The sequence below is a fragment of the Astatotilapia calliptera genome, chromosome 1 (genome assembly GCF_964374335.1).
Source record: "Astatotilapia calliptera chromosome 1, fAstCal68.1, whole genome shotgun sequence".
NCBI classification, from domain to species: domain Eukaryota; kingdom Metazoa; phylum Chordata; class Actinopteri; order Cichliformes; family Cichlidae; genus Astatotilapia; species Astatotilapia calliptera.
This window is the reverse complement of record NC_137422.1, coordinates 604077-620040: the sequence shown is the minus strand read 5'-3', so window position 1 is coordinate 620040 and position 15964 is coordinate 604077. Positions and strand designations below refer to the sequence as shown.

At 43.1% G+C, this 15964-nt stretch overlaps 2 protein-coding genes and 1 long non-coding RNA gene across 3 annotated transcripts in view; 1 reads left to right on the top strand and 2 right to left on the bottom strand.

The window, feature by feature from the left end:
- LOC113026898 (mucin-5B-like) overlaps window positions 1-937 on the top strand; it is a 55424-nt gene extending 54487 nt beyond the window's left edge. The window contains exons 58-60 of the mRNA XM_080304013.1: window positions 19-58; window positions 152-269; window positions 567-937. Of these exons, the coding sequence (XP_080160139.1) occupies window positions 19-58; window positions 152-269; window positions 567-768 (360 nt within the window). The 3' untranslated portion in view covers window positions 769-937. The remainder of the gene's footprint in view (window positions 1-18; window positions 59-151; window positions 270-566) is intronic.
- Window positions 938-1114: 177 nt separating this feature from the next.
- Window positions 1115-15856, bottom strand: tollip (toll interacting protein). Its single transcript, XM_026181826.2, has 6 exons — window positions 15685-15856; window positions 10158-10307; window positions 8354-8536; window positions 2898-3050; window positions 2443-2527; window positions 1115-2368 (listed from the first exon to the last, which is right to left on the bottom strand). The coding sequence occupies exons 1-6, from the start codon at window positions 15715-15717 to the stop codon at window positions 2145-2147; spliced, it is 828 nt and encodes a 275-aa protein (XP_026037611.1). The 5' UTR covers window positions 15718-15856; the 3' UTR covers window positions 1115-2144.
- Window positions 14622-15677, bottom strand: LOC145421487 (uncharacterized). Its single transcript, XR_013902953.1, has 2 exons — window positions 15296-15677; window positions 14622-14973 (listed from the first exon to the last, which is right to left on the bottom strand). It is a non-coding gene; the product is annotated as an uncharacterized LOC145421487 (long non-coding RNA).
- Window positions 15857-15964: the final 108 nt, after the last annotated feature.

The following is a 15964-nucleotide window of genomic DNA, read 5'->3' as shown; positions in this document are numbered from 1 at the left end:
AATGTCTTCCTCCTCCAGGGCACTGAAACAACAGATGCCAGTGGGTGCTGCCCAACCTGTAAGCCATCAAACTAAATAACTAAATACATGTTAAGAACAAAGTTTAAAAATGTGCCTCACGTGAGTGTGCAACTGTTGTTATATGTTCCAGGCAATATAAGTCTGTGTAAGACCCAGAAGGAGCAGAGAATCCTTGAACTGAACAACTGCAAGAGCGCACAGCCAGTTAACATCACATATTGCGCTGGACACTGTGACAGTTTCTCCATGTGAGTCTATTATTTGAAATTTAACCGAGAGCGCCTTCATTTCCCTTAACTGGCTGCTACATGTTCACTGTTTTCATTGCATACCAAAGAATACACTATTATTTATCTGCTGTAGGCAAACTCATGAATAATGAATAAGAACTAGTATATATGAGTGCAACAATAAAGTAATGATCATCTTTAAACATCACCCACTCAGGATTAGGCATTGTACAGAACATTCAGATTTTTCTGTTGATTAGTTACTGTAACTAGTGCAGACTTCATTAACTGGTCTTTCTCTGTGTGTGTGTTCAGGTACTCTATGGAAGCCAACACAATGGTACACAATTGCGAGTGCTGCCAAGAAGCCACCACAAGTGTGGAGCAGGTGGAGCTTACCTGTGCTGATGGGTCTAAGCTGCAGCACAGCTACACCATGGTTCAGTCATGCCAGTGCAGCAAAACAGAATGCGTGGAAGGGACAACGCCCAAACCACAGCGCCGCAGGAGACGCTGATCATCAGTAACTTAAATGCTTTACAATGGCTCGACCACCTCGACACTGAGTGTGCCTCATTTTCTTATCTCTGGTTAAACAAATGCTCCTTTTCTGTATCACAACATACCACTGTGATGTAAACTGTCTTTTCTTGGTGATGAACATTAAAGTCTTTCTGCAACATGAACATTTACACCAAGTCTTTGTGGGGATTGAACATAAAAGTTTGAAAAACATGGAGGTTTAAGACTTTTTGAAGACAAATTTGACATTGCGAAGGGAACAATCTTACAGAAATGTTATATTCCATTTCCATTACATCTGCTATCGGCTGGCTTCTAAATCACCTTCTCACTTAAAAACATTCAGTTCAATTCAATTTTATTTATATAGCGCCGAATCACAACAAAGGTCGCCTCAAGGCGCTTCATAGGTAGCAAAAACATGTGCACTACTTGTTCTTGTCTAGTGACATGTGACTGCAATTCATGCTGAATCATAAATATTCTGAATATTCTGAAATCAGTAAACACCAATGGAATACCAAAGTTCCTGGACTGAAAGATGTGTATTACACTGAGATAACAGAATCACATGACACCACTGCACTTTCAACATTAAGAGTTTTGCAGACTGACAGTCTCATGGAGAAGAACTTTGGCAGACAAAATGTTGGCAGGTTACAGGTGTGAATAGAAGACTTAAGATTAGAATATACAGTCACCAAGGAGCATTGTGGGTCTTAAAACCTCTGCAGATGTCATACTGTTGTCCTCCATTCAGATATCAGTAGCAAAGTGACATCTTCAAACTCATTTGGAAGGTAACTGCACATAAAACCTTCATGTCCTGACTTAGTGATGGTAAACCTATATTAACTTTGTTAGAAATGACTCACAGTGGACAAAAGAGTTCTTCTAACCAGGGTAGTCATTCACTCATTATTATTACTGCATACATTTCTCTATATATACACAATGAATAATTTGAAATGCACTACACACTTTACAGATACCAATAATACAGGAGGTTGTGATTTGCTGCAGTTATGGCAGGTGCAAAACAAACTGTTTACAAAAGCATCAACAGAAATATTTGGTGCACTGTGAAAATCCAATCCTGTGATTAGAGGGTAGAACACCCACTGAGTGGCTATACCAAAATGACTGTCAGAACTTGGGAGCAGAGTTGTGTTTAAGCTCTAGGGACCTTATTTGAACTGGAAACAAAGCTCTTTTGGGAACTCGGCTGCTGCTGCAGTGTGTGAGAGTATATTACTGTGGGAGGACTATAAACATGTCTATAAGAGAAGGGGTGGAGCTCTGTATATAGACTACTTTCACTGTGAATGCATGCATCTGTTAGCATGTCTGGTATCAGACTGTCTTGTATAGTTAGAGCTCCTCAGCCATCTGCAGCAGAGAGTTGATGGCAGCATCCTTGTTGCCTTGCTGTGCGTCCAGTACAGTGCGAACCACCTCTTTATCCAGGTTGGGGAACATGTCCTGCAGAGCCTTAAGGTCCTGCTCAGTGCATGGTAGGCCCTGGTTCCCAATTGCTGGCATGGTAGTTGGCACTGCCATAGGCATCATGCCCTGGTTGTAGACCGCAGGAACTCCTAGGAACACAGATGACACTGCTTATACAAGAACCAGCTTTTAACTTATTAGATACAAGGTTTCACTGACTGACCTGTGATGGGCACGTATCCTACTCCTTGTTGATATACAGATGGCATAAAGACGACAGGCTGAGTCATCATTCCTGCTGGTAAAGACTGGCACAAAGACAGGGTTAACAATTTCACTTCATGGAAATAAATGAAACAGAAATGAAAGATGGTTTTCAAGATATTTCCTGACAGTGAAGCAACACTTGATCATTTTGAAAGCCTTTTCCTTAAAACTAAATCAAAATGAATAATAGATATTACAGGCTATCATGTTCCAAGCTTTCAAGATTAGTTTTGTTACACTATACAAAACAATTTATGGAAACTTTGTCATTGTCCAAATACTTCCGGGAATAATAAACCGACTGTGGATCCATAGTAACAGCATAACCAAAACTCAATCTGTGATTTAACACACAGACGTGTGATGCACTTTCCATCTTATCTGATGAAGGGTGCGTGTAAATGTCCTCACAGCAAAAGACATAACCAGGTTGATCATGCCCTCCTTGTCGTCACCCTGCCGTCCACTCAGGCTGAACCACTCATCCACCACTCTGCCCTCCCTTAGGCCTTCAGGGATGGTGACATGTGTCCATGCTATCCTGTCATCCATAGAAAATGCTCTCTGTACATCAACACATGGAAACAATTATCAGGTCAGTGGATAAATGCAAATGTATACTGCTGGATCATTAACAGCAGAGTTCAAATTCAACGGTTTCTTCATTTGTAAGGCTTTAAGACAAGGAAATTACCAGAGTATGAAAACAATTCACACAACAGTTCAGCTCAGAATATAAGATGTGACCAAAACGTTCTGGGAAGAGGCCCATAACAAACAGCTTGCCTGATTTAAATTTAGCCGTCTCTCCTTCAAGCTTGTTTGGCACCAAATATCAACAACAGTTTAAGGCACCTTATACTGTAAGGCAGGGGTGCCCAATCCCAGTCCTCGAGAGCTACTATCCTGCAGCTTTTAGATGCACCCCTACTCCAACACAGCTGAATCAAATGGTTTGATTACCTCTTCAGCATGCCATCGTGTTTGGCAAAGGCCTGATAACAAGCCATTCATTTGATTCAGGTGTGTGGGAACAAGGATGCATCTAAAAGCTGCAGGACGGTAGCTCTCGAGGACCGGGATTGGGCACCCCTGCTGTAAGGTAAAGACCCTACAAGAAAACCCAACGACTAGACAACCGCTTATGAGCGAGCACTTGGTTTTTCCTTGGTGAAGGAAAAACTCCCTTTTAACACAAAGAAACCTCCAGCAGAACTAGGCTCAGTGAGGGGCAGCCATCGTTAAAAAATTAATTAATTAAAAGAAAAACTGCCAGTCACTGATGAGCTGATGTAATTTCACCATAGACCTCAACCTCAAGCAGATAAACTTTCAACTTCTGTTTCAAATTGACTACATTTTGTGATAATGGATCATAACTGGCGGTGAGAGTGGGGTCTCTTGTTAGTGCCAAGCAGTTTGGAGAACATCCAGCACGTATTTCAGAAGAACAAAAAAAGAAGTACAAGAACAAGTACAAAGGGACATAACAGGACTTCCCCCGAGAGATCTAAAAGGTAAGAGTCATGCTGAAGATGGTCCAGAGGCGCATTAGAACAGGATCTTTAGATTTTGTAGGCCTTTTCCCTGAACCTTATGATTACACCCTATATCATCAATAAATATGCACTGTTGATAGAGACAGAATGTAAGAAAACATAGTTTCAACTGTAGTTTCATTTACTTTGTCCATCCTTGACAACACATTTCCTCATTTGAAGGGTGAAACTACAGAAACAAGGAGCTAGGAGAATTGTAATAGCACTGACACGGCATTATGTCCAGGAATACTATGCAAATAAAATCTAAGCATAAAAGCAGCCCAGATAGTTTTCCCCTGGAAATCTTAAGTAAAAAAATTACTGCTTAACAAATAACCTTGTAACTTTTTAGTAGCGTTCACAATACTGTCACATAATAAAACTGAAAAAAATATTAGGGTTATTCAAAAGTAATTTCCATCCACCATTTCACCCCCCTGACATACGTAGAGCTAGAGGAGTATTCCTGTAACCTCCACAGAGCTGTGTTTACTTGGCTAGCACATTACCAACTGCTAACCTCCACCTTTGTAGCCTGCTCGTACTCAACAATGTGTTTCTGCCTCCAAGTGGTAAAAGACAAACAATTTCTTTCACCTTTAGAAGGAAGAGTTTTCTTGCATATTTTGTATAGTACTGTGCTTTATTGGAGGATGTTGAAGTAGCTGTTTTTAAATCGCATTGCATTGGATTTTCTCTTACAAATGCAGTTTGTTTTTTGGATGATACCGTACAGGTGCACCAGTGGATGACCTATTATGTTTTTCTTATAAAAAAAGTAAAACACCCAGCACGCCCCTGCGGGCGGTTTATCCTTCAAGCTCGGGTCCTCTACCAGAGGCCTGGGAGCTTGAGGGTCCTGCGCAGTATCTTAGCTGTTCCCAGGACTGCGCTCTTCTGGACAGAGATCTCCGATGTTATTCCCGGGATCTGCTGGAGCCACTCGCCTAGCTTGGGAGTCACCGCACCTAGTGCTCCGATTACCACGGGGACCACCGTTACCTTCACCCTCCACATCCTCTCGAGCTCTTCTCTGAGCCCTTGGTATTTCTCCAGCTTCTCGTGTTCCTTCTTCCTGATATTGCTGTCATTCGGAACCGCTACATCAACTACGGCCGTCTTCTTCTGTTTGTCTACCACCACTATGTCCGGTTGGTTAGCCACCACCATTTTGTCCGTCTGTATCTGGAAGTCCCACAGGATCTTAGCTCGGTCATTCTCCACCACCCTTGGGGGCATCTCCCATTTTGACCTCGGGACTTCCAGGTTATACTCGGCACAGATGTTCCTGTACACTATGCCGGCCACTTGGTTATGGCGTTCCATGTATGCCTTGCCTGCTAGCATCTTGCACCCTGCTGTTATGTGCTGGATTGTCTCTGGGGCATCTTTACACAGACTGCACCTGGGGTCTTGCCTGGTGTGATAGACCCCAGCCTCTATGGATCTTGTGCTCAGAGCTTGTTCTTGTGCTGCCATGATTAGTGCCTCTGTGCTGTCTTTCAGTCCAGCTTTGTCCAGCCACTGGTAGGATTTCTGGATATCAGCCACCTCCTCTATCTGCCGGTGGTACATACCGTGCAGGGGCCTGTCCTTCCATGATGGTTCCTCGTCTCCCTCCTCTTTCTTGGGTTTCTGCTGCCTGAGGTATTCACTGAGCACTCGGTCAGTTGGGGCCATCTTCCCAATGTATTCTTGGATGTTCCTTGTCTCATCCTGGACTGTGGTGCTGACACTCACCAGTCCCCGGCCCCCTTCCTTCCGCTTAGCGTACAGCCTCAGGGTGCTGGACTTGGGGTGAAACCCTCCATGCATGGTAAGGAGCTTTCTTGTCTTTATGTCAGTGGCTTCTATCTCCTCCTTTGGCCAGCCTATTACCCCAGCAGGGTACCTGATCACGGGCAGGGCGTAGGTGTTGATGGCCCGGATCTTGTTCTTACCATTCAGCTGACTCCTCAGGACTTGCCTGACCCTCTGCAGGTACTTGGTGGTTGCAGCTTTTCTAGCGGCCTCTTCATGGTTCCCATTCGCCTGCGGGATCCCCAGGTACTTGTAACTGTCCTCTATGTCTGCAATGTTGCCTTCTGGTAGTTCAATCCCCTCAGTTCTGACTACCTTCCCTCTCTTTGTTACCATCCGGCTACACTTCTCCAGTCCGAACGACATTCCAATGTCATTGCTGTATAGCCTGGTAGTGTGGATCAGTGAATCGATGTCTCGTTCACTCTTGGCATACAGCTTGATGTCATCCATGTACAGGAGGTGGCTGACAACTGCTCCGTTCCGTAGTCGGTATCCGTAGCCAGTCTTGTTAATGATCTCACTGAGGGGGTTCAGGCCTATGCAGAACAGCAGTGGGGACAGAGCATCTCCTTGGTAGATCCCGCACTTGATGGTGACTTGTGCTATGGGCTTGGAGTTGGCCTCTAGTGTTGTACGCCACATCCCCATTGAGTTCCTGATGAAGGCTCTTAGGGTCCCATTGATCTTGTACAATTCTAGGCATTCCAGTATCCAGCTGTGGGGCATTGAGTCATAGGCCTTCTTGTAATCAATCCAGGCAGTGCACAGGTTGGTCAGTCTGGTCTTGCAGTCTCGGCTGATTGTTCTGTCTACCAGTAGCTGGTGTTTTGCGCCTCTGGTATTCTTGCCAATTCCTTTCTGTGTCCCGCTCATGTATTGACCCATGTTCCTGTTCATCTTAGCCGATATGATGCCTGACAGGAGCTTACATGTAGTACTGATGCAGGTTATTGGTCGGTAGTTGGAGGGGACCGGTCCCTTCTTGGGGTCCTTGGGGATCAGGACCGTCCGGCCTTCAGTTAGCCATTCCGGGTGTCTCTCGTTAACTAGCAGCTGGTTCATTTGTGCTGCCAGACGCTCGTGGAGCGCAGTCAGCTTCTTCAGCCAGTAGGCGTGAACCATGTCGGGCCCTGGTGCTGTCCAACTCTTCATACTGGAGACCCTTTCTTGGATATCTGCCACTGTGATGGTTACTGGACCCTGTTCAGGGAGGTCGCTGTGGTCTGCCCTCAGATCCTCTAGCCACTGAGCATTGCCGTTATGGGTTGCATCCTTCTCCCATATGCTCTTCCAGTATTGCTCCGTCTCCAGCCTTGGTGGTGCTGTTCTCTTATTGTTCCCTTGCCACTGAGAGTACACCTTTGCTGATTCTGTGGAGAACAGCTGGTTTATTCTCCTGCCTTCTATCTCTCTGGTGTACCTCCTCAAGCGGCTGGCCAAGGCTGTGAGTCTTTGCTTGGCAGTTTCCAAGGCCTCAGGTATGGACAGCTTGCTGTATTTCTTAGGCACCTTATTTGTCGCACCTTGCTGCAACTCCGTTAGTTGGCTAACCTCCCTCCGTGCTACTTTGATCTTATATATATATATATATATATATATATATATATATATATATATATATATATATATATATATATATATATATATATATATGGCTTTAGGTTTGATAGGGACAATGAGGGAAAGAGAGAGGGGAAGACATGCAGCAGAGGGTCTCAGGTCGGACTCGAACCTGGTCTGGCCGCTCCCAGCTTTGCTGCATATGCTCCCCTGCTCATTCCAGTGAGCTAAACCGATGCCCGACCCATTATGTTGTTCTAATTGTGTTCCATCTTCTTCTTATATTCCTCCTATTTTCTCCCCGCTTCTTTTTTCTTTCTGTCCTTTTGTTTTTTTCCTCTGACTGTCAGCTCTGTTATTGCCATATTTCACAGCTTTTGGCCATACTACCTTGAGCATGCCCAATCTCATCTGATCTCGGAAGCTAAGCAGGGTCAGACTAGGTTAACAGCCTGAGCATACCAGGTATGTATGCTTGGCTCATCTACTAACCTGAAAGGTTGGTGGTTTAATCCCTAGCTGCTCCAATCTGCATGGCAAATATCCTTGGGCAAGATACTAACCGCAAGTTGCCCTCCAATGTAACAGTTTGTAACAGTTTGTAACAGTTTGTAACAGTTTGTAACAGTTTGTAACAGTTTGTAACAGTTTGTAACAGTTTGTAACAGTCACACCCACATCAGAGTGTGACTGTTACAAAGCACTTAAGATTAAAAAAGTGCTTCTATGAACGGATGAATAGAAACATGTTTTAAACCGCTTTGAGTACTCAGGTAGAGTAGAAAAGTGCTATATAAGAACCAGTCCACTTACTTGCACAATATGATAATGTTAAAATGAAACAGACAAATAGATAAAATGAAAAAAAAGAAGAAAACAAAGAAGAAGACCCTATAGAGCTAATCTTTGAAAAGCTGTGCCCATGTCTAACCATTCAGAAGAGAAGCTCTGTGACCTCCTCACCTCATCAAAGATCTCCAAGTAGAAAGAGTCAACCCCAGGAGGCACCGTGCACTGGATCACCTTGTTCCAGCGTGGGTTTTTGGCTCCATTATGAGCAGTTGGTGTCTCATAGACAGCATAGCCCAGTCTGATCCTACAGTATGGATCCATTCGGGTCATACCATAGTTTTTAGCCAGTTTGGCCTACACAATAAAACAAGACAGGTGGCTTCAATTAACTGATTAATTTAAGATTTGTGTATTACAGTATAGCTAGCACGTGTACTCCTGTGTTTAATCTAAGTTACACACAAAAACATAAACACTAACTAAAACTTAGTTTAGTTTATCAAGATCCCCATTAGCTCCTGTAATAGCAGAAGCTACTCTTCCTGGGGTCTGAGGAACTTTTTAACCAAAAGGTTTTTCAGACATAAAACATGAACTACATGAAAGACAAAAAAGATTTCCACGCCACCACTGGGTTAGTGAACTGACCTCTGCATTAGACTAGTTCAACAAGGAGGAAACAAAATAAACCTGTCTGTTAACTAGCACATAGAATATGGATGAAGATCCAAAAAAATAACAGTTTGTTATAAATAGGGATGGGTATCGAAAACCGGTTCTTGTTGAGAACCGGTTCCCACTGTTTCAAATCCTTGGAAGTGTTTGCCATTTTTGCAAACGATTCCCTTATCTATTCCAGTCGCCCCGAATGACGTCACCACGTCGCGGAGCGTCATTTACCCGGCAGGAAACACGGCACCAGCGGCTCAAATGCTCAAAAGTTTGGTTATACTTTACGAGAACGGATGACGACAGGGCAACTTGCAATACTTGCAAAGTAGATATTTCATTTAAGGGAGGAAACACTACGAACATGCAAAAGCATTTGCTCACAAAACACGCGATGACCTTAAAGGAATGTCGTGTTTTTAATTCTGGACTCGTGAATCTCAACCCAGCAGCAGCGGTAACATTTGCACGTCCTCTCCCGTTAATGCGGCAGGTAAACAATCAACTAACAGTGCATATTATGTTAGCGCGATCTGCCTTATTACAAACCTGCCATTACTGTGCATTTAGGTGACCATGATGAGACAGACAGAGTCTGGCTCAGATGCTGGCAGTTCTCGCTGCAGTCTGCCGGTAGCGTCTCCTTTCAGGCCAGGATAGACGAATGTCACCGAGCAGTGACTCAGTTTGTGGTCAAAGGTTTGCACCCGTTTGCCACAGCAGATGATTTTCAGTAAGTGAATGTGTTTAATTGTAGGCAGGGACATTACTGGATATTCTTGTGTAATTGCTACAGAATAATTTATGTTAAACTTTGTTATTGCTACAGAAGAATATTTATTTTATTATTTTACATTTACATTTTTTTCCTGGGGACCCTGTGACACCCCATTGAAGAGCCGTAGGCTGGATCTCTTAAGACCTCACTGTTGGGTTTGTAAGGCCATGTTACTCCTAAATTTGTCTCTTGTTCAAAGAGAAGATATAAAACAAAGTTCTAAGCTAATCGACCTTAGTGTTCTCCTTTTTTAAAAATAAGAATCGATAAAGAATCGAATCGTTAAACAGAATTGAAAATGGAATCGGAATCGTTAAAATCTTATCAATACCCATCCCTAGTTATAAAGAATTTGTGGCACTTTTGCTATAATGACTTTTCAGTTAAAATTTAGAACTTAACAAACTAAACAAGAAGCTTTTATGTGTAACATAAAAGAACAAGCTGTTGGTGTGTATATTTTATCCACAATGGTACAAATACTGAAATGACATCCAGTTGTACTTCTAATAGTGAAGCTGTGCTCACCTGGACCACTGTAATGCTAAGTCGTCCTACAGTGCTTATGGAGCCTCCATACTGCAGCTGCCTGGCTGCCTGCGCATCCAGCTGGACCTGCTGCTGCTGCTGAGTGGGAGTGATTCGCAGAAAATCCTGTGGAAGCTCCCCAATATACACCTGAAAGCAAAAAACTGGTTTAAGTTTTACCCAGAAAAACCAGCATAAAGGGGGCTGGAGGAAGAGAGGATTGCTTGGTGCTGTACTAAGAGAGATACTAATTCATGCAAATTATTTAACATTGTATGTATTTTTTGAGAGAGAGAAAAGAACAAAATACAATCTATGGAAGAGAGAAACCAAAAGTTACTGACATGCAGTATGTAGTATTGCCATATAACTTAAATATGGGATAAATGAAGTGCTTATTGAAACTAAGATGAAGGCGAAGAGGAGAACAAGTGGAAAACAAATGAAGTACTCTAGCAGGGTGATCCAACCCTGACTACAAACTCAGAGCTGGTTCCACAGGAGAGGGTCAAGTAAGCTAGAAGCTCTCCCCCATTTCTACTTTTGAAATCTCTCAGAACCACAAATAAGGAGAGGAAAGTGCTCTATTGAGAAAATATAGTATTATGAGGTCTTTATAGAGTATATTCATTCAGGTCTTTGTATGTAAATGTAAAAAATATATATACCGTATTTACCGCACTATAAGGCGCACGTAAAATCCTTAAATCTTCACAAAAATCGACAGTGCGCCTTATAATCTGGTGCGCCTTATGGATGAATTTTGGTTTGTGCTTACTGACCTTTTATGTGGCACACTGTGCTCAAAAATCTGTCAAAATTTTTTTTAGAGGACCGTTGCCAGGAGCCTCGCAGAGTAATACGTACTGTGCTTCAACACAACATTCCCGTGTTGTGTGTGTATAACGACTCCAAAATGGCATATTTAAGCGTATTTTAACCTTCGAGCAATTAGTTATGCAGAAGAAAATGGAAATAGAGCAGCTGTGACATAATTCGGCATTAATGAGTCGATGGTGCGCAAGTGGAGGAAGCAAGAAGATGACCTAAAACAAGTAAAGAAGACCAAAAGGAGTTTCCGAGGGAACACGGCGCGATGGCCGCAGTTAGAGGACAAAATTGAAGAGTGGGTTATTGAACAGAGAACAGCAGGCAGAAGTGTCTCTACAGTCTCTATTCGACTCAAGGCAACAGCGGCAGCACATGACATGCAGATCAGCGACTTTCGAGGGGGACCTTCTTGGTGCTTCCGTTTGATGAAAAGGCATAATCTCTCAATCCGCACAAGAACTAAAGTCTCACAGCAACTGCCAAACGATTACAAAGAAAAGTTGGCCATTTTCAGCACCTACTGCCAGAATGAGATCACTGAAAAGAAGATCCGGCCAGAACACATCACTAGCATGGACGAGGTCCTCCTCACCTTTGACATCCCCGTGAACCGTACTGTCAAGAAAACAGGGACCAGTACGGTATCTATATGCACCACAGGGAACGAGAAGTCATCCTTCACTGTAGTTCTGGGCTGCCAAGCTAATGGCCAGAAACTACCACCCATGGTCATTTTCAAGAGGAAGACTTTACCAAAAGAAAAGTTTCCGGCCGGCGTCATCGTCAAGGCTAACTCAAAGGGCTGGATGGACGAGGAGAAGATGAGCGAGTGTTTGAGTTCATGTCAAGAGACCGGGTGGCTTTTTCCACAAATCTCCGTCTCTTTTGATCTACGACTCCATGCGCGCCCATCTCACCGAGGCTGTCAAAACCCAAGTGAAGCAAACTAATTCGGAGCTTGCCGTCATTCCGGGTGGATTAACCAAAGAACTCCAACCACTAGATATTGGTTGTTCAAAGTTAAATTACGAGCTGCGTGGGAGCATTGGATGACAGAAGGCGAACACACATTCACCAAAACAGGGAGGCCACGCCGAGCAAGTTACGCCGCTACCTGCCAATGGATCGTGGATGCTTGGGCTAAGGTATCATTCATTCATTCATTCATTTATTTGTTCATTTTCAGGCACAACAAATACCTTTATTGAACATAAAATGCACAAAACATCAGTCTCAAGTGTCGTCCGAGCTTTCACGAAGGCTGGAATAATCACTGAACAGCTAAGTAACAGCAACAAGACTGATTCAGACAATAATGAGAGGGATCCGGGCATGCTTGATGCTGAAATTGCCCAGCTGTTTACCGTAACTCAGACACGGAAGGTGAAGAGTTTGAGGGAATTGTGGAAGTTGAATGTACTGGAAAAAGTAAGTGTATTTTTCAATATTTAATGTGTTACAGCTTAACAGTGTTAAGAGTTACTGTGAATGAGCTTAATAAAACACTCAACACTGTGAGAATCATGTTCTTTGATTTCTCCAGTGCCTTCAACACTATTCTTCCCTCGGTTCTAAAGGACAAGCTGGAGAACTCTGGAGTGGACCATCACCTCACTACCTGGATCCTGGACTACCTCACCGACCGACCACAGTATGTGAGGACTCAGGGCTGTGTGTCGGACAGGGTCGTCTGCAGTACGGGGGCCCCACAGGGAACGGTTCTGGCTCCGTTCCTCTTCACCATCTACACTGCAGACTTCTCCCACAATTCCACCCAGTGCTTCCTGCAGAAGTTCTCTGATGACTCTGCAATAGTCGGCCTCATCACTGATGGGGACGACAAGGAGTACAGAGGTCTGACCCAAGACTTTGTGGACTGGTGCCAGCTGAACTACCTCCAGATCAACGCCAGTAAAACCAAGGAACTGGTGGTAGACTTCCGCAGGCACAAGCATTCTCCACTGCAACCACTGAACATCCAGGGTATGGACATTGAGGCTGTGGACAGCTACAGGTACCTTGGTGTTCATCTGAACAATAGACTGGACTGGACTCATAACTCAGACACCCTCTACAGGAAAGGCAGAGCAGGCTGTACCTGCTGCGGAGACTCAGGTCGTTTGGGGTGGAGGGCCCACTCCTGAAGACCTTCTATGACTCTGTTGTGGCTTCTGCTATCTTTTATGGCGTGGTCTGCTGGGGCGGCAGCATCTCTGCTGGGGACAGGAAGAGACTGAACAGGGTGATCCGAAGGGCCAGCTCTGTTCTAGGATGCCCTCTGGACCCAGTGGAGGTGGTGAGTGACAGGAGAATGGCGGCTAAGCTGTCATCCCTGTTGGACAACGTCTCCCACCCCATGCAGCAGACTGTGACAGCACTGAGCAGCTCCTTCAGTGGGAGACTGCGGCACCCACGGTGTGGGACGGAGAGATTTCGCAGGTCTTTCCTCCCCACTGCTGTCAGACTCCATAATAAAGACTTTAACTGAACAAACACACACATCCATACATATGCAATAATACTAAGTGCAATAATCTTTTCTGGCATCGTTGTATTTTTACTCAGTTGTATATAGCATTCGTATTCTATTTTTATCTTATTGTATATTTATTTTATTTTATTCTACTGTATATAGTATTTTATTCTATTCTGTACAGTTGTGTACTGTATTTATTCTTATTGTATTCTAATTTTTGCGTCATAACTTTTGCACTGTCCACTTCCTGCTGTGACAAAACAAATTTCCCACGTGTGGGACTAATAAAGGTTATCTTATCTTATCTTATCTTATCTTAAAGGTCAAGTTATCTGACTGTTTTGTTTGTCTTAATGCGTCATATAATACGATGCGCCTTATGTATGAAAACAGAGCCAGTCTTCAACAGTGCGCTTTATAATCTGGTGCGCCTTATAGTGCGGTAAATATGGTACTGTAACCTTATTTTGGGGCAAAGTCAATAAATATTTGAAGCAGTTTTTATCTTATTTGACTGGTGATGTACTAGTGACGACAGAAACGTAAGTTAATTTAGATAATGCTTCAAAAGTACTACCCGAAAAAGTCCCCAGAGGTATTTCTAGGTTACTGCAAGAGTCCCGTCTACAAGCAGGACTTCGGTTAACGTTACATTCTTAGACACCCGTATTCAAATGAGGGTTGGTGGACTTAATCGTGTTTTACATATCAGCATGCTAATTTGAACTCTAACTAGCAGGTACAACCTACAGTCAATTAAGTGAGTCATGATGAGACTTTTGGTTTTTTGGTTTGGTTTGGGGGTTTTTTAACTTTTGTTGAAATTGTTTGAGAGGTGTTGATTTATATGTATGGCTCACTTGGAAGACATCTTGGTGATGCTGCTGAATTTTAGTTAGCTACACTTAGGTCCATCACTTGTTGTAGAGAGACTCAGTTTTTGTATCTAGACCACTACAGTTGAAAATCCTTTCAATCAATGAATGACAATCAATGACATGCGTGATGTCACAAACATCACCACATGCTTTAGTTTGTTCGTTCTGCATAATAGCCTCGTGACAGCCTTCCTTGCTGTCATCTGACATCTCTTGGGTTTCATATTCACAATTACAGTGAAAAGTTACAGAATACAAAATTCTTCACTCTGAATCAACTTCAGATATCATGGCTGCTTTATTTGTCATGTAATAACAATGCAACAGGACCCATTTAACCTGTCTAAACAATTAATTCCAAAATTTTTGGTAAAAACTCCAGAATTAAAACTTAAGGTATGCATTCTGATCACATATTGTCCGATTTAAAATCCAATGTGGTGGTTTACAGACAGAAAACTTTGTCCAACAAATTCTAACTATATAATGACGGATCTTTTTACTGCTCTGACCAATCCAAATGAATTCACTCAGTGGGTGCAAATGCTGCTAGCAGTGTTCAAGCATGAGTCTTTTTCCCCAGTCATTACAGCCGACTATATCTCTCACTTTCTGTCTTCCACGAGTGAAACTGTACAAGAGAGAAGGAGCAAAGAATGTAGCATTAAAAAACTGCAAGACATAGTGGGGTAAATCAGTTTGTCTTCATCTACCCGAATAAACACAGAAAATGATGCGAAACTTATTGTCGCTAAGAGCAGGACTTTTTAGGATTTTGTGAGTTTAAAAGACGTAAACCATGCCTTTAATATGTTTATCTAGCCTTTCTTCCAACATTTTAACGTAATGCTAGCACGTGGAAAATATTGGACGTGAACACCGTTTTGCTCAAGTCTCAGAACTTCATTAACTTGTAATTAGTCGGTTTCTGAGTAATCATTAGATCAGCTCACCACAAATCAAAGGCTTAATTTTTTCTGACTCTTTGTAATCACAAAACATCCGGGGTCCTCTAAGCAGCAACACAGAAACTGGAATTCAGCTTCCCAGATCTGAAGCACGGGAGTGAAACTGTTCTTTATCGTTTGTTGTGTAACACGGAACACGTCAGTGTTGCTATCCTGGCAGCTTAATCCTTGAGTTGCTATTAGCTACCTAAGATAACGCTTATCCGTTAATTACTTTCGTCGACGTTTTGAATGACGGGTATTGAATGCTAAGCTAGTGTCCGTGCTGTGCAACTCTTTCTTGGTCATTTAATGAACCAGAACTACAATCCAGAGCAACGCCTAGCTGTGTGCGTGCCAGTGCGAACAAACTAGACAAACACCGAGGTCGCTACCTGTCCCCTCTGGGTGCTGATGGTAGTTGCCATGTCGTCTCCTCTTTATCGGGATTTTCTATTTTTTCTTAAATCACAAGCTTGCGGCGTTGAAAAACAAAACAACATATACTGTCCACTACAACGGATGTTTACCCTTCGAAAGACCTCCTCTTCCTGCTTGTTTTTTTTATATATGTCATGTGACAACCAGTGTTACAGTGCTATACCGCCACCTACTGCGTTGGAGTGGGCAATAGACCCACTCTAGCCAAACCACCTTCAAGATTTTTCAGTTACT

Coding starts and splice junctions, on each gene's coding strand:
- tollip (XM_026181826.2), bottom strand. CDS start 15,717: ATGGCAACTACCATCAGCACCCAGAGGGGACAG. Junction 10,308..15,684: donor TCAGCACCCAGAGGGGACAG/GTAGCGACCTCG, acceptor TTTTGCTTTCAG/GTGTATATTGGGGAGCTTCC. Junction 8,537..10,157: donor TTAGCATTACAGTGGTCCAG/GTGAGCACAGCT, acceptor TTTATTGTGTAG/GCCAAACTGGCTAAAAACTA.